The sequence below is a fragment of the Carassius carassius genome, chromosome 36 (genome assembly GCF_963082965.1).
Source record: "Carassius carassius chromosome 36, fCarCar2.1, whole genome shotgun sequence".
Lineage (NCBI taxonomy): Eukaryota > Metazoa > Chordata > Actinopteri > Cypriniformes > Cyprinidae > Carassius > Carassius carassius.
This window is the reverse complement of record NC_081790.1, coordinates 25,289,636-25,308,321: the sequence shown is the minus strand read 5'-3', so window position 1 is coordinate 25,308,321 and position 18,686 is coordinate 25,289,636. Positions and strand designations below refer to the sequence as shown.

Here is an 18,686-nt window from a genome sequence, read left to right as displayed (position 1 = left end):
ACAAAAGTAAAATATTCATAATGCAATTTAATAAATAAATAACTATGTTTACTTCGCTATCTAAATGAGGACATTCCATAGACATCAAATATTGTAAACAGAAACACAAAAACCAAAGAGCAATTATGGTTAAAATTATCATTTTCAATGTGCTCTATGTATGCGAGTTGATCAGTGTTCATATGTAAAAAAAAAGCCTAAATTAAATCGGTTCATTTTATATAATGATCCTGTCTATTCAAAAGATTTGGATTAAATCACACAATCTGTATGCATTACTTTTGTAATGTCTTTTTAAAATGTAAATATATATTTTTTTAAATGGAGTGCAATGGATTTTTAATGGATTTGTTTTCATTTCTGGATGAACCATCCCTTTAAAGGAAAGAATGAAGGTAACCAAGTTTCTGGTCCCCATTGTCTAAAATGTCTAAAATTAGTAGCTCCATAATGCCACTCCAAATAAAATGTAAAAAAAAAAATATATATATATATATAAATAAATAAATATATATATATATATATATATATATATATATATATATATATATATATATATATATATATATATATATAGATATAGATATATATATAGATATAGATAATATATATATTTTTTTTGGCTGGCATCACAATCACACTGATTTATGTCTCATTTATGTCTTTTTTTATTTAACAAAGTATTGGATAAGATTGTCTGTTACTTTCACTTCCCCTTGATTATTTGCACACAACCTTACAATGCACTTTCCAAATGCCTAAGATGCCTAAAATGAACTGTATTTCCCAATGCTACTGCAGAGCAATGACATTCTAGAAAAATTAATGCTACATATTCTCTCTTCCTGCTCACTCAGTAGAAGGCCTATTTGTGCTAAATGTACTGTGCACTCACTTGGTGGCAATGAATTTTGGACCTCCGAAAGTCTGAATATACAGCACAGCATGTATCGATATAAGTATCATTATCAATGCATCTGGCTAAAACAGAATCAACTAAAACATAATTTCGCACCTGGCTCTGAGAATGCATCACTAACGTAGTCGTCTTTGTCACCCTCATAGTCCTCATCGTCGTCCTCCTCCTCCTCCTCTTCCTCTTCATTCTCCGAGAGCTCATGTTCACTGCCAAACCCTTCATCATGGTCTTCATCGTCTAGATCCAATCCCTCCTCCTCTTCTTCCTCTTCTTCGCCTTCTTCCTCCTCTTCTTCCTCCTCTTCCATGTCAACAGTCGCCTTCCCTGCCAGCCTGACCCTGGTTAAAAATAAAGAGTAGTTGTGCTCTTCCTCCTTTTTGTCAGCGGCAGACGCGTCGGATCCAAGGGCATTCGCGGTGAGCAAGGTTTCACTTTCGACAGCTGCAGGGAAGTGCAGTGTGTGTGGCACGGTCCTTAGGGTCCCTATTTCTGGACCAGGACAAGTCAGTACCTCACGTTTAGGTGTCTCCACTCTCTTTTCGCAGCTAATGGAGGATGCCGTGTTAGCAACAACGACGGCTGGATCCTCGCTGATCTGCGAAGCTGAGGACTCATGCTCCTGGATAAGGGGAGAGGCAGAAATGCTAATCTGGGTGGAGCTCCCTACTATAGGCTTTCGTGGTAAGCTGATGCGTACCCTGGCTTTGCGCACATAATCCATGTTGTCCAGAAGTGCGGGAGAGGCTTTGCTATGGCCCTGAAGCTGGGCCTTGGCCATTGTGTCAGTGCTGGAGGGAACGGGCCAGGTAGCTTTCTGGGATCCCTCAGGAAAGTCCGGCAGAAGGTTGCGACTAGATGAGGCGCTGTTTGCAGAGCTGCTGAGTTTGTTGCTCTTTTTGGCCATGGTGGGAGGTGGAAACAAAAGCTGCTTTTGACCCACCAGCAAATCCGGATGGTAAAGAGTGTCACAAACTGGCTGCGAGTCCTCACTGTTGAGCTGGGCCAGGGTCGGCGTCCGGCTTATCACCTCCTCATCCTGGTAAGGGCTGGAAAAGTCATCAAGGCCCAAGAAATCAACTTCCTTGGTGCCCCAGATATCACAACTGGTGAGGCGAGTGTATTTTGTCAAGTCCTCCCAGTATGTGTCCCACTGCTCAAAGTTTGAGCTATAAGCAGGGTCGTTGTCTACTAGCTCAGGTAGATGATCCATGCTGTCTAAGTCTTTGCAGTCTCCGGCTGTGAAAATATCTCCTCTAGGGCTCTGGCGACAAGTCATGTCCCGATCCTGCAAACATTCAAAAATATAACTTAACTTTGTACCAATTGTCATTAACATAACCATGCGTAATCACATTCCAACTTTTACATGGTCTAAACTTTACCTTGAGTTTGTAATTAAAGGGTTAGTTCACCCAAAAATTTAAATTAACCCATGATTTACATACCTTCAAGGCATCCTAGGTATATATGACTTTCTTCTTTCAGACGAATCCAGTCAAGAGTTATATAACAAAATGTCTTTGATCTTCCAATCCTTAGAATGGCACTCAGCGGGTGTTACAGTTCTTCAGTCCAAAAGAAGTGAAATCAAGTGCATCCATCCATAGTAAAACACGAATAAAGACCACCTGTGGCAAATCGATGCGTTCTTGTAAGAACATATCCATATTTAAAATGTTATAACCACTTTTCTGTAGCTTGCTCTAACTGTCGTACATGGAAGCTGTTCTGGGCAGATGACGTAGGACATATGCGTAGCGCATGTGCCGGTGAAAATACGCTAGACTCACGAAAACCAACATTTGTTTACAAGAACAAAGAAAAACCAGTCTTCTTTTGGCTTATATCAAAATCATCTGACATTTTTCTCTACAAATCCTCATTTTGTACTTCTAATTTGAGACAAGTGTTTTGTTTCGTTCTCTCCTCTCTGCTTCTGCATTTGTCACTTCTCACCTGCGCAAGTGCCCATATGCCCTACGTCATCTGCCCGGAATGAACGCACGTACGACAGTTACAGGAAAGGACAGAAAAGTGTTTATAACTTTGTAAATATGTTAATTTTTATTTAAAGGCACAATATGTAATTTTTCTGCTTTAAAAATAGCAGAAATCACTATATCTATGTTATATATTTTTTTTAGTTGTGTACTTACATTATCCCAACAGTTTCCACAAACTTTCAAATTCGGAGAAAATTATAGCTTAATTAGAAGACACGGCACGTTTCTTTATTTCCGTTTTGTCGCCCGTCTATGGCGTCATATAACCTTTGACCCCTCTAGTTTATCTAACTTCCTGCGGAACTCCAAATATTGGAGCTGCATTTCCAAGATGGAGAGAGCTTCGTGACAAGCTGAAACTACAGAGAGATGCCGAGCTCGCTTGCATTCTAATAAACAGGTATGCATCCATTCAGCTAACTGTATCTATCCGTATATTTTGTGAAACGATGATGTCTAGTGTAAAATGCAGACGGACTAGCTCTCATGTATAGTATAATGTAAATCCACATTTGTTCTATATCTAGCTGGATAAAGTAGCTTCAAATGCAGTTCACTATCTTGTTCGATATCACAGTATAAACGTAATTATAATTATGAATGAAAGGCGACCGTGTTTTTTAACATATATTACTACTAACTAAATGGAATATTGATTTGATAGGGGTCTGATAATTCATATATCTCTCCATTCGAAAAGACGTGATTGTCAAAATACTGAGTGCAGAATGTGGGGAGCGACAGAGCGCGTGTTCCAATGACAACAACTCCCATGAGCCCACGCTCTTTCCCAACGTCATCAAAGTACGTCTTATGTTATTATTTTGATTGAGTGACCCCTGGTGGCCAAAAATCCCATACTGTACGTTTAAGCAATGCATGGATTTGCTTCAAAAGGCCTTCATTAACCCACCCCTGGAGCTATGTGAGGCGAGTTTTTTTACTATGGATGTATGTGTTTAATTTCACTACTTTTGGACTGATGAACTGTAACACTCACCGAGTGCCATTCTAAAGCTTGGAATAGCAAAGACATTTTCTAATACAACTCTGACGGGATTTGTCTGAAAGAAGAAAGCCATATACACCTAGGATGACTTGAGGGTTACTAAATCATGGGCTAATTTTCATTTTTGGGTGAGCTTACCCTTTAATTCTGAGTTGTCAGTTTTCAAGATTTTACACTGCTTATTTGTAAGCCCTGTGGTAATGTTCTTATTTGCATATTTATGAGGTTAGTAACTTTTACTGGACAAGTACAATATGAAGCCTGGTTTAATGACTGCTTGTCCATTTGTGGAAATATTGCCACAACTACTTTTGGCTATCTTCTGAAACACTACGCAAAAACAATACTGTCAGTTAAGGCTGTCACGATATTAGATTTTTCATATCACGGTTATTGTGTGCCATAAGAATTCACAATATCGATATATTGTGATATCTATAGAAACCTTGGGGGGGAAAAGATATCAGTCAAATCATTTTTTACTTTGTTTATTGAGTTTTCTTTTTCACCCAACGAACATAAGGATACTGATAAACGCAGGGCACAAGACTCTGGCTTTCTCCGTCTTCTTTGAAGCTCCTATGAAATAACAAGAGAGAAAATACTGTCATGTTCAACAGTTTGATGAATAAATATTAATGGTAACACTTTACAATAAGATGTCATTTGTTAACATTACTGTATTAACTAATATGAATGAACATATTTATAAATAAAAACATTTATAAGAATTTATAAATCTTTGTTAATGTTAATAAAAATAGAGTCATTCATTGTTCATATTAGTTCACAGTGCATTGATGTTTACAAACATAACTTATGATTTTAATAATCCATAAGTAAATGCTGAAATTAACATGAACTAAGATTAATAAATGTTGTGGAAATATTGTTAATTATAAATGTTAACTAATGTAATTAACACATTAACTGATGAACTTTATTGAAGAATGACCGCAGATGAGGCATTAAGTGCATGGCACTGCGACCATCTTAATATTTTACAAGTTTAATGTAGCAATGTGGTTGCTCAGTTTTTCAAGATCAGTTTTAATCATGTAACTGTTAACAGATTTGAACAAAGAAATAAAGTGTTACTAGTATTGATTGAAAATACAAAAAAAAGAAAAGTAAGAAAATGTGGTACTTATTAATATAATCCCCTTTACTTTAAGGGTTAGTTCACCCAAAAATCAAAATTATGTCATTAATGACTCCCCCTCATGTCGTTCCAAACCCGTAAGACCATTCATCTTCGATACACAGTTTAAGATATTTTAGATTTAGTCCGAGAGCTCTCAGTCCCTCCAATGAAACTGTGTGCACGGTATACTTTCCATGTCCAGAAAGGTAAGAAAAACATCATCGAAGTAGTCCAGGACATCGAAAATACATTTTGGTCCAAAAATAGCAAAAACTACGACTTTATTCAGCATTGTCTTCTCTTACAGGTCTGTTGTGAGACTGTTCAAAACACTGCAGTTTAGTGATATCCGGTTCGCAAACGAATCATTCGATGTAACCGGATCTTCTTGAACCAGTTCTCCAAACTGAACTGAATCGTTTGAAACGGTTCGCGTCTCCAATACGCATTAATCCACAAATGACTTAAGCTGTTAACTTTTTTAATGTTGCGGACACTCTCTCTGAGTTCAAACAAACCAATATCCCGGAGTAATTCATGTACTCAAACAGTACACTGACTGAACTGCAGTAAAGAGAGAACTGAAGATGAACACCGAGCCGAGCCAGATAATGAACGAACGATTGACTCGTTCTCGGGACCAAAATGTATTTTCGATGCTTCAAAAAATTCTAACTGACCCTCTGATGTCACATAGACTACTTTGATGATGTTTTTATTACCTTTCTGGACATGGACAGTATACCGTACACACAGTTTCAATGGAGGGACAGAAAGCTCTCGGACTAATTAAAAATATCTTAAACTGTGTTCAGAAGATGAACAGAGGTCTCATTAATGACATAATTTTGATTTTTAAGTGAACTAACCCTTTAACCCTCTGGTGCTCCTCATTTTGGAATCACACTTGTGCTCTTAACGGTCAAAAGTTCCCGGACACCTGTAACATAACAATAAAAATGTTTCAATAAAACCATTCTAATTCATTTTTGTTTAATAATATTTTTTCTTTTGTATTTTGAAAGGGTTATGTGGTAATAATGAATATTTGTGCAGTTTTTTGCAATTGAAAATAAAGTTGTTTTTTTTAATAAATGTTTTCGCAATTATATTTTTATTAATGCAGTATTTCAGGTTAAAATAGAGACTCAGCCATTCAACCCCCGATTTTGGAAGGCAGATAAGCACAATTTGGTTTAAAGAAAAAAACAGACAAAAAAAACAAAACAAAACTGTAATGGCATGTGTAACTTGGTGCCTGTATAGCTCTCTATAGAGCAGCTTGTGAATTGCCTAGTTGTATTTAAACAACTGATTCAACATTTTTATTAGGTGTAAGAGTAAAACATACATTTAAACAATCTCAAAGTCTATTTCTTATCAAGTTTGGGATTTTTTGTTAGAAATATGATTTGAAGTGTTGGTTTTTGTATAATGATTACAATCAAACCTAACCATTGTTACAAATAGAGAAAACAAGGAAGCATTTTTTACCATTTTTTTTTTATTCAGAATTTAAATGCAACAGAAAAATTCAATTAATTCAATTTTAACACTTTATGTAAACAATTTTAAATGAACGTCTATTTTTTTGTAAAAGTCAAAAAGTAAAAAAGGAAACTACTATACTAACTATATACAATATTGTTTTATATTACTATATTTATAATTATATATTAAATATTATAACTAATATAATACATGCTAACTATAAACTGTACTAACTCTACAGTAGATAACTGCTTTATGGATTGTAGCAGAGGTCACAGATTAGAATCCAGTGTCTTTTGCAAATGGAATTTTCACACTTCTTGCAAACAAAAGTGGTCTTTACATCCCTTGGGAGGCATCTTCGGCATTTTTTTTTCTCCACGGGGTCAGCCGTGGAGGGACCTGCTCTGGAAGGGCGAGCCGTGGAGGGACCTGCTCTGGAAGGGCGAGCCGTAGAGGGACCTGCTCTGGAAGGGCGAGCCGCGGAGGGACCTGCTCTGGAAGGGCGAGCCGCGGAGAGACCTGCTCTGGAAGGGCGAGCCACGGAGAGACCTGCTCTGGAAGGGCGAGCCGCGGAGAGACCTGCTCTGGAAGGGCGAGCCGCGGAGAGACCTGCTCTGGAAGGGCGAGCCGCGGAGGGACCTGCTCTGGAAGGGCGAGCCGCGGAGGGACCTGCTCTGGAAGGGCGAGCCGCGGAGGGACCTGCTCTGGAAGGGCGAGCCGTAGAGGGACCTGCTCTGGAAGGGCGAGCCGCGGAGGGACCTGCTCTGGAAGGGCGAGCCGCGGAGAGACCTGCTCTGGAAGGGCGAGCCGTGGAGGGACCTGCTCTGGAAGGGCGAGCCGTAGAGGGACCTGCTCTGGAAGGGTGAGCTGTGGAGAGGTCAGCTGTGAAGGAACCTGCGAGCCGTGGAGAGGTCAGCTGTGAAGGAACCTGCTCTGGAAAGGCAACGGTCAGCCATGGAAGGACCTGCTCTGGAGGGGTCAGCCATGAAGGTACCTGCTCTGGAGGGGTCAGCCGTGGAGTGGTCAGCCATAGAGGGACCTGCCCTGGAAGAGAGAGAAATGGAGGGGTCTGCAGTGGAGGGGCCTGCTCTGGAAGGGCGAGCTGTGGAGGGGTCAGCCATGAAGGGACCTGCTCTGGAAGGGACAGCCGTGGAGGAGTTTTCCCTGGAGGGACCTGTTGTGAAGGACCAGCTGCTTCATCTTCTTCCTGCAGTTTTCTCAAGAGAAGCAGACAGGCTGGTGTGCGTGTGCCATACTGCTTTGATTTTACATAGGGGGACACAAGCGCTCTCCATAACTCCTCCAGAAAAAAACTCCTCTTGTAGTTTGGGCACTTTGTTTCCCTCCACAGCACGAATGCATTATAGGCAGACACATCAAGCATACTATAGATGAGTGCCATCGGACAGCAAGCAGTTTTCCTCCCACATGAATATGTTGCAACAGTTTGGAATATTGCACATACACAAAAATGTATTATATCTACTGTCAACTAGTGACAGTTCAATTCACTTTATATGCTAATTAGCTTAGACAATAACAACAATAGATGCAAAGTAGCAAATACCTTGTCAAGAGTGCCCTCTCCACTTTTGGCTTTGTTGTAATCCAGAATCCTCTCGCTCGCTGATTGTTGCATCTTTGTGAATGGTGCTCATGAGAAGCATATTTTAAAAAAATTTAGCACAGTATGACACAATGGTATGCATCTCTGTGAAAGCAAATTTCGAGGAAAATTTAATCCTGCCACTTGGAAGCTCCAATGCTTGTTCCTAAGCATTGTTCCAAACATTCTTAATTTTTTTGAAGGAGCTCTGTGCCAAAAGCATGTGATGAAAAAAAAAAAATGTTGCATGTGACAATATGTCCTTGCAGGCCATGTATCATTTCCATTACTACTCGCTTGCCCAGGTTTCTCTCAGGTTGTGCTCCTGCAGGTTTGCCTGTGTGCACCTACATATTCCAGCAGTAGCTTGTTTTGGCATCACAGGTAGCCCAGATCCTGATGCCATATTTTTTACAGGCTTACTTGAGATGTACTTTTTGAAAGAGCACCCCCCTGAATGCAATCAGGCACTCATCCACATTCACATTGAGATCAGGATTGTACATCAGAGGCAGTCTCTCCACCCATTTTCCCCAGATGTCTCTGATAGGTGCAAGCTTGTCAGCTTTTCTTCTCACGTCTTGTTGTTTTGTCATCAAATCTGACAACCCCTGACAGTTTGTGAAACATTTTCAATGGCATGGTGGTCCGAAAAATCGCCCTCCTCATCTCACCATCCCATAAGCTCCTTATTGTCTCATATTATCAAAATATGCTGTGTTACAGTTAATTTGTGTAAGTGTGTATGGATGTGTGTGTGAGAGAGAGACAGTCAGAAAACATTCCACGGATTGTCAAGGGTTGTGAGGTGTTACTCATGTTGTCGGAAACTGGGAGCTCTCACTTGCTGTCGCTGTACATTGCTTTAAAGGTCCCGTTTTCGTGCTTTTTTGAAGCTTTGATTGTGTTTACAGTGTGCAATATAACGTGTTCATGTTTCGCGTGTAAAAAAACACAGTATTTTTCACACAATTCATCTATCTGTATACCGCGGTTTTCACTGTCATAAAAACGGGCTGATGACTTCCTTGTTCTATAAAGTCCCTCCTTCAGAAATACTTAAGGAGTTCTGATTGTGCCAGCAGTTCGACAGCAACTGAGCGCATTCTGCCCTCCTGGAAACGCGATTGGGCTAGTTTTGAGAAGCAAGTGGGCAGGAGCATGTGCTGGAGATGTACTTATAATCACAGGAGCGTTTTTACTGACGAGATGCGCATGAAAATCGCATTTGATTTTTTGCACAGCCCTAACATCTAGTTAACAAAGCTAAACAGCGTTGCCCTTTGTATAATAAGTTACAGAAACTGTTAAACGCACAAACTTAAATAATAAAATACACTTACCGGTTGTGGTCCATAAACAACGCCTTCTCCAGACCAAGAGGAAACTGCTCCATCTTTCAAGAATAATCTTTGTGCGAATCCGGCATTAAACTGATTGAGATTGAGGAAGCTGTCCTCAGCAAAATGTGCTGCACATAGTTTTACATGTGGATTATAATTTTCGGGGACCGAGTTAAACATCAATTGTAACCATTGATCTCCAAGTACAGCGTCCCTGGGAAGCCCAAACAAAGGTGATTGGACTCCGAGATGAAAATAACAGCGTTTCGGCAACATGGCAACAAACACAGATGCAGCTCTTCCTCCTACGTCGGAGCGCAACAAGGCCACGTCCCCTGTTTGTGTATTCATGTGGGCGTAGGTTAGTCAAAAAACTTTTCTAGTGACGTCATTACTGCAGGAACTAGAGGGATGTAGTCCAAACGGGTCGTTTTTTTGTAGGCGAATTCTGTTAAATAAAATATCTCGCTTGGCATTGAACTTTGAGCTTTAGAATTTTACAGATATTATTTATACTCTAACAACAACATTACACACTAACTAAAGTTTAAAACATGGGATAACGAAGAACGGGACCTTTAATTGTGTGCGTGTGTGAATGGGTGTTTTTTAGAGTGTCACCTTTTCACTGCTGTGAGCTTTCCTGGATTATTTAATGGATTTCACATTCTCAAAACTTTACTCTGTTTACAGACACAGTTGTTCATAGATGTGTGTGTGTGTGTAGGTGTGTGTGGCTATATCACACATTTAATGTTTTAGAGTGTCAATGTTTGTGTGTTTGTCGATTTCCCACCAATTTCCTATGGTCGGTCATTTTGACTAAAGAGCACAAGTGTGACTATTTTTTAAAGACAACTTAGCCTGCTCGAATCGTGCCCTAGATTTATTGTTTTATTTTTTTTCAGATTTCAAATGCCATAAAGTTTGGTACTATTCCAATGAGGCTGTGACTTTTATAAAATCAAAACTGTGACTGAAGAGCACCAGAGGGTTAAATATATGAACACAGAAAACTGCCTTTTAATAGGTTAATATAACATTTCGCATTCTATGACTAGTAATATAATGGCAACTTACTCTGATGAACACGGCTCTCCTCGGAGTAGCTGTGAGCACTGTGACTTCTTCTTGTTTGACAGGTGTCAGCGTTAAGGCACATGTGAGCTCAACCAGGTAATGGCGATGGAGTATTTAAATGTTGTATTATCATAAGAGAACTGTTCATTTTATCTATTGCGGTATATCAACACACACTAAATTAACATGATTGGGTTGTGTATTGCCAAGAATCTGGCGATACGATACATATCACGATACAAGGGTTGTGATATGATATGTTGAGATACTGCAAGCAAGGCGATATATAGGGATATTTCTTATTTTAGGAATAGGATATATTTCTAGGAAAGCTGTCATTAAGGACACACCACCATATGCAAACCATAGCAATAAAAAAAAAAAATTATTTACCCAAAACACAATGGGATCTGCATTTGAACACTGAAACAGGAATTGGGACAATTCTTTCATCCGCCATTACTACCAGCGAACTATATTAATGCTAACATTAGTTGAGTTCCCTAATGATAGTATTTCCTGTCACTCAGGATTTGTTCAGAGATGAAGACTGCCATCTAGTGGTCAGTATATAAACTCAAAACGAAACAACTGCCATGAATCATTTATTTATTTATTTATTTTTATATCTTGATATGCCGCTTTTGAGATTCAATACAGTATTGTCAAACAAAATATTGTGATACTCACCTGTATCAATATTTTCTCACACCCCTAATAATTGTTGCTTTTAATATCACGTTATCGTCAATATCGGCATAACGCGACACCCCTATTGTCAGCTTGTCCCTTTTATACGTGACCCAGTGTGTAATCATTGCATTAGAAGAACTAAATGTAATAAAATGTTCAGAGTTTGGGGCCCATTATAAGGGGCCTCAGCAAATGTCCAAGTGGCCCCCAAGAAGACTTGTGAAGTGATTACTAGACCTGGAAAAGTTATGCAAATTAATCATTTAAAACACCATGGCCAATTCCATAAAGAATATAAATCTTTCTTGCTATGATCAGCTCTAAAATATGGCATCAGGCAGAAATTGTGTATAATTTACATGATTAAGCCCCATTTTATTTAAAGTTTGGTCACCATTTCTTTCCCTCGTTTTAATTTAGTGAAATACAGCTACAATTTAACAAAGGAACAAATTAGTTAAACATATCTTGTTTTTCCATGTGCTTATGTTCTGTAGTGTGAAAATCCTCTAGGTATAAATAAACCTAAAAGAGTAATACTATGTGTATGAACTCACCAGTTCATACATGAAATCAGGGTCAGAACTGTTAGCCAACAGGTCTGTGCTGGTCAGTGCCTGGTCAGTAAAAGAGCAGTTTTGATAGGCATCCCCAAAGGGAGGATCCATTCCGCTAATGCTGGGCTGTAAGAAGAAAGCAAGAGAAACATCCCATGACACCCATTTCAAAATACCTCAACCGGCACCCAAATTTGAATGAAATTTGGTCCATACCTGAGGCATTGCAGAGCATAGATCTTCAGTTCCTTGACGGAAACTTTTCTGCCACCTCCTTGGTCTCAGTCGCCCTATCTTTTCGTCAATCTTTGGAGGATATTTGATTTTAAACATAAAAAAAAGTTATTGTTTTTTAATACAGAGGCTTTAGCAGTACATTTAAGTGGGGCTGAGTTGTCCTTCCCTCTTGACTGTTGTCTGTGGAAAGAAAACAGAACATGAGAGCAGTTAGCTAGCACAAATGTTACAATAACACACCATCTTCACAAACATCGGTGCACAAAACAGGACACTCGACCTGCACAGTCTGGTAGAGCAAGTCTATAAACAAAATGTCACTTACAAGCTGTGAACTGGCAGAGACTATGAAACACTAACAGGAAACAGCTGTCAAAAACAACTTTGAGCTGACATTAGAACAGCCACAGACAGGTTCATCTCATAGACACCAATGCTTTTTTGCATCTGCAAACATCCGCAGAAAGAATGGGGTTTTCCTAAAGAGGTCCAGCTATGGTCGAAAAAGTTATGGAGGTTACCTGAGATCCACGGAGGAAAAGAAGGGAGCCCTAAATCGTGTTGGTCTGTGATAGTGCAAGAGCATCGAACACAAGGGCTTTTTAAAAAAAACTCCGGTGGAACGCTTTCCCCTCGACAGACAGACAGCCATAGGCGGCAAGACCTGAAACGCTGGACACTCTTTGCATAACCAATCAACAAAAATATGTCAGCGCATGTGAGGCTTGTGCTGGACAGCTTCAGCGCTGAGCAAAACAATCCTGTCTGTCTTGTGCTTGATGACATCATTTCCTCCTGGTGCACAGAGCAAGTCAAATAAGCATCTTATCACCCTTTAGCTTTGTGCACGGCAGGGTTTGCATACAGCCCACAGAACCAGAGTGAGAAAAAAAACATCTCCCTTCAGCGCGCCACTAATCTACTGTTTATTCACCAATAGCCTACTAAAAAGATCTTTAATTTTAAGTGGTGCAAAACTTTGACTGGTTGTTAGGGCGCTCTGGTTGGGTTCAGCACATTGCTAAGAGGCATCTAGGGTGTTTTGGGTGGTTTCTAAGAAGTTGCTAGGGTTGTAACTTACTGGCCAAGCCTCTTCAACAGGCCACACAATTTGAAGTATTGTTTTCGCCAACCCAAAAGAAGAGATCACAATTAAAGCACTGTACAACGACAACAGTGAGAGCTCCAAGTTTCCAACAACATGAGTGACATTAACCACTGACAACAGGATGTGGGAGTTTAACTTATAAATTTAACTTCATGCAAATGGTCACCAACTCTTTGGAACAAATAGTACAAAATGGAGTAGAGCTCATAGGCTGACATCTCCTGCAGGATACGAGAGTTTGATTCAAGCAGTCATAACTAGGGCTGTAGCTATCAAATATTTTAGTAATCGAGTATTCTACCAAAAATTCCATCGATTAATCGAGTAATCAGTTAAAATGGGTTTTTGCTTAAAGTGCAATATTAATTATGCAAGAGAAAATAAGACTCCCGGGTCTCTTAAAATGAACAACCAAGTTTCCTTTTTTAGAAAAAAAAGTATTTTTATTTTTTAAATGCATAGAATGCAACGCATACATCAAAAATAAACATTTAATTATTATCCATTGTTTCTCTGTCTGTACTTGTACTGTGAACAATGACAAGAAAGTTGACAGATGAATTAAGTGCCATTCAGTTGGGGTTTTAAATAAAGCATTTTCTGAGATACACATTAAACATTAAACACATAAAACATTAATTTAAGTTATCTTTTAATTATTGAAAATTAACTTAACTTTTTGGTAAACAAAGGGGATTTACTATAAAAATAAAACATGGAACAAATGTTGTGTGATTAAACCTTTAAAAAAAAAAAAAAAGTTCGATTTTTTTTTTTAGTAGTAGGCTATTGTACATTCTGCTGAACAATAGTCTTTAACCGGACTTTTATTTTGACGAGTTGATGTACCTTTACAGTTCTGTGTATGTGATGTGACGCTAGTTTTACTCAAATCAAACGGTCAAAAGCTCATGAAGTGACTGTCAGAGCAGTTCTGGAGATGTTGTTCATGGCTGCATCCGAAAACTTAGGCAGGTGACTTGCTGCCTAGCTGTCTAATCAGGCAATGACTTTGCAGGCAGCGTTTTTGCACAAAGGCACCTCTGAAACTGATTTCGGACATGGCTTCTGAGGCAGCGTAATGGTTTAATGATCTACAGCAAAATATAGAGAGCTTTGGTGATAACTAGGTTTATATTTCATTACTGCAATATAAATTTCTCGCTAGAAATGGCATAAAAAGTGAAAAACGTTGATCAGAAACATACATTTACACACAAACTGACCACCGACCGCAACTTTCAGACGCCATCTTTATTTTTTGGCTTAACTCTCACGGAAGCGTCACGCGGGCTTCAGTGTGTGTGATAAAGGAAGACGCGCTTCTGCTACATTCATTAACAGAGACACGCAGAACATGCAGGATTCATATTTAAACAGACTTTTCCGGCTTAATATTTACAGATATTAGTCCATATCGTGATTTGATGTAAGTGCAATGACCTATTTTTGATTAATTCATTCAAAATTTGGCAAATTCCGTGCCATTCCATGTTAAGGCCATCCTTAAAAATATTCTTGTTTGCCGTTACCCGACCGACCCTGTCAATTTAGGACTGACTCAATTTATTTATTTTTTTTTGCTTTTAGTCCGACCGACTTGCCGATTGTAAATTTTCGCTAAGACCGACTAATTTTTTTTTTACTCTTCAAACTACTAATGCAAAAGCAACAAAATAATATTAATTATATTTAAAGTATGTATTGTAAATATATAAATTTTCTAGGCCTACATACAAACGAAGGCTATCTTCCTTAATTAAAAAAAAAACCCTGTGACGTCTATAACACATGTCACACTATGCCTGCGCTTCGTCTCATACTCTCACTCACTGTCAGAGTCAACGGTTCGCACTTGGTAATGATGGCTGCGGCTGCAGTAAACAAAATGTTTGCGGTCACTGTTCAAAATCATACGGGTTCGGGCAACATAATACATAAAAAAAAAATGCATTAAAACAGCTCGACACTGCTTTAACTTGGCACGAAGTTCTGGAAAAACTGTGCCCGTCTAGTCTTAAACCGTGTCCGTGTCGACTGTCACTATGTTCGAAAATCTATTGCACGAATCGATTGGACCATACAACACAAGTTTCGAAAACGAAAATAGGAAATTGATTTTAACGACCTTCTCTCGGACAGTCCAGGTTTTTTTTTTTTTTTTGGAGCACGTCCAGCTTTTTCTTTTTTTTTTTTTTTTGGAACGCATCACACAGCAACTGCAGCTTCGGACACATGCATAACAGCAAATAATACTTCTGCACACTGTTTCTCTTTTTACAACAGAAATGTGAATTCTGCCAGTATTCAGACAGTCTCATGCATACAGATACAGATTCGGGCTAGAATCGCCTAGGGCTGTCAAAATAGCTGAAAAACTAAATTCGAATTTTTTAATTAAATATGATCAAAATTCGAATTGTATTCAAATTTAAAATGCATAATTTCAGTTAGGGTGAAGAAAAGCTTTTTGCTTCTCTTCTGAGGCCTCAAGATATTACTGCACGTTTATTCAAAGCATTAGAATACATTACTCTGAAAAAACAACATAATATTTAAAATAATTTTTATAAACAATTATTATTAATTAAGTTGCTTAAAGAACTATAAAAAACAGCGTCATGTATACATGCATTGTTAAATAAATAACAAGGGCGGAAAACCAGTCAAACAGCATACATTTTTTTCATTTAAAAACATGAGATGCAGTGGGATGGGGAACAAAAACCCAACATAAAGTCTCGAGATATTTGTAGAAAATTAAATACATTAATTTTACATGTCTTTCTAAACATGCGGCTCTCTTGTGTGAGACTCGAGTCCAACGGTGTCCCTCTAGAAAATGCACGAAATATGTGTTCTGTGTGAACGGCTTGGTTTCAGTTTTGATGTAAACAAGATCTTCTCCACATTGATGTTCTCTCTTTTTTTTTTTTTTTTTTTGTAGTGGCTTCAACTGGATAGGCTAACATAACCTTATAATGCAATGCCACATACATCGTCATCGCATCTTGTGCGCCACTGATAATGATCAAGTATACTTTGGCCGTCTGCACACTGTCTGCATTATGTCCTTTTCGTCATCCGCGTGCGGGCATTTTTTGAGACCGCGGACGGTGCGCGTACACAAGGTGAAAGATGAGACAGCATATACTGCGTGTCGAGCTCGTCCTCCTTTGAAATTTGTGTAGACACGGCTGTGCGCGGCGAGATGGAATGGAACACGGACTGTGAAGTACCGGGGCTCATAAGGCAGCTTCCTTATATTAACTATATTTGGTGTTATTTTCCGTATTAAAACTTATTTAGACATGCAAAATCGATTTTACAATAGATTCAATGAACACTTGTCACTCAAATCAAACTGGATTTTTTTTCACAACTTTAGTGACAACCTAAGAAAGCAAAGTAAACGGTCTCTCATTTGTAGGTTCAATTGATACCTAGCGTTGGATGCAAGTAAAACAGTACCTCATTTTTTTCTTCTCACCTGAAATTCATGCAATAAACAAGTTTTTGACAAAGATTTAAATTTGTTTGTGGTCTATATAGCCTGCATCAAAATGAGGTTTGCTATTATGCGCCCGAAGGCATGGGTTGAAGACCCAGTCAGTGACGTCACGATATGCTAATTTGTTTAAATTCATACCTACGTCAACCCCATCACCAAAGTTTTCCTTTTTTTTTTTCTTACATTGAAACTTGAAAAAAAAATAGACCGACCTACTTTTTTACTTTTTTTTTAAAATTACTGTTACTGCAAACCAAAATATTTTTAAGGATGGCCTAAACTGTAAATTCCGTTTTTATGATTGGATTCCGGGATTCCCTCAGCGTTTTCTGCATCGCGGAAATCATAGGGCCCTAGTTGTGGTATTCTTAGCTCTATCTTGCAATGGACACATACCACGATGTTCTCTTTACGTTTTCCCGCGCCCTCAAATCAAAACACTGCAGTATGCGATTTCGGACACAGCGCTTGTGTCTCCTTCTGCTTTGTGGGTGACGTAAATGCGTTGTGTCACGTTAAAAAATTATCATTGCGAAAGAACCTGATGTGAGATTTTAAATAAATTAAAAGAGGCTTCGAGGCAGAGGAATTTGCCTCGATCATTTTTTGTAATCGAGTTACTCGAGGAATCGTTTCAGCCCTAGTCATAACTCTTGTTTATAAGAGATTACGCACCACAGTAATTTAAATACAAACAGTCATCTGATGATATGTACTTTCCAAATATAAAAAGTATGGGAATTAATTAGTGAATTAATTAATTACAACCTGAATTCCGGAAAAGTTGGGACGTTTTTTAAATTTTAATAAAATGAAAACTAAAGGAATTTCAAATCACATGAGCCAATATTTTATTCACAATAGAACAAAGATAACGTTGCAAATGTTTAAACTGAGAAATTTTACACTTTTATCCACTTAATTTGCTCATTTAAAATTTAATGCCTGCTACAGGTCTCAAAAAAGTTGGCACGGGGGCAACAAATGGCTAAAAAAGCAAGCAGTTTTGAAAAGATTCAGCTGGGAGAACATCTAATGATTAATTAAGTTAATTGATATCAGGTCTGTAACATGATTAGCTATAAAAGCTTTGTCTTAGAGAAGCACAGTCTCTCAGAAGTAAAGATGGGCAGAGGCTCTCCAATCTGTGAAAGACTGCGTAAAAAAATTGTGGAAAACTTTAAAAACAATGTTCCTCAACGTCAAATTGCAAAGGCTTTGCAAATCTCATCATCTACAGTGCATAACATCATCAAAAGATTCAGAGAAACTGGACAAATCTCTGTGCGTAAGGGACAAGGCTGGAGACCTTTATTGGATTCCTGTGGTCTTCGGGCTCTCAGACGACACTGCATCACTCATCGCCATGATTGTGTCAATGACATTACTAAATGGGCCCAGGAATACTTTCAGAAACCACTGTCGGTAAACACAATCCGCCGTGCCATCAGCAGATGCCAACTAAAGCTCTAAAGGAGCAAAAAGGAAGCCATATGTTAACATGGTCCAAAAGCGCCGTCGTGTCCTGTGGGCCAAGGCTCATTTAAAATGGACTATTTCAAAGTGGAATAGTGTTTTATGGTCAGACAAGTCCAAATTTGACATTCTTGTTGGAAATCACGGACGCCGTGTCCTCCGGGCTAAAGAGGAGGGAGACCTTCCAGCATGTTATCAGCGTTCAGTTCAAAAGCCAGCATCTCTGATGGTATGGGGGTTCATAAGTGCATACGGTATGGGCAGCTTGCATGTTTTGGAAGGCTCTGTGAATGCTGAAAGGTATATAAAGGTTTTAGAGCAACATTTGCTTCCCTCCAAACAACGTCTATTTCAGGGAAGGCCTTGTTTATTTCAGCAGGACAATGCAAAACCACATACTGCAGCTATAACAACAGCATGGCTTCGTCGTAGAAGAGTCCGGGTGCTAACCTGGCCTGCCTGCAGTCCAGATCTTTCACCTATAGAGAACATTTGGCGCATCATTA

At 38.8% G+C, this 18,686-nt stretch overlaps 1 protein-coding gene across 4 annotated transcripts in view; it reads right to left on the bottom strand.

Moving 5' to 3' along the window:
• The window catches only part of crebrf (creb3 regulatory factor), a 52,519-nt gene that overhangs the window by 23,416 nt on the left and 10,417 nt on the right, over nt 1–18,686 (bottom strand). For 2 of the 4 annotated variants that reach the window (XR_009425761.1, XM_059526792.1), the window contains exons 2-5: nt 12,065–12,265; nt 11,849–11,974; nt 4,415–4,510; nt 1,016–2,204 (exon numbers count right to left, since the gene is read on the bottom strand). Coding sequence is in view for 3 of the 4 variants with exons in the window: in XM_059526792.1 (XP_059382775.1) it covers nt 1,016–2,204; nt 4,415–4,510; nt 11,849–11,974; nt 12,065–12,181 (1,528 nt within the window). In the remaining variant the exon portion in view is untranslated. Of the gene's footprint in view, nt 1–1,015; nt 2,205–4,414; nt 4,511–11,848; nt 11,975–12,064; nt 12,266–12,606; nt 13,298–18,686 lie in introns of those variants that run through there. The other 2 variants (XM_059526793.1, XM_059526794.1) reach the window with 2 other exon arrangements.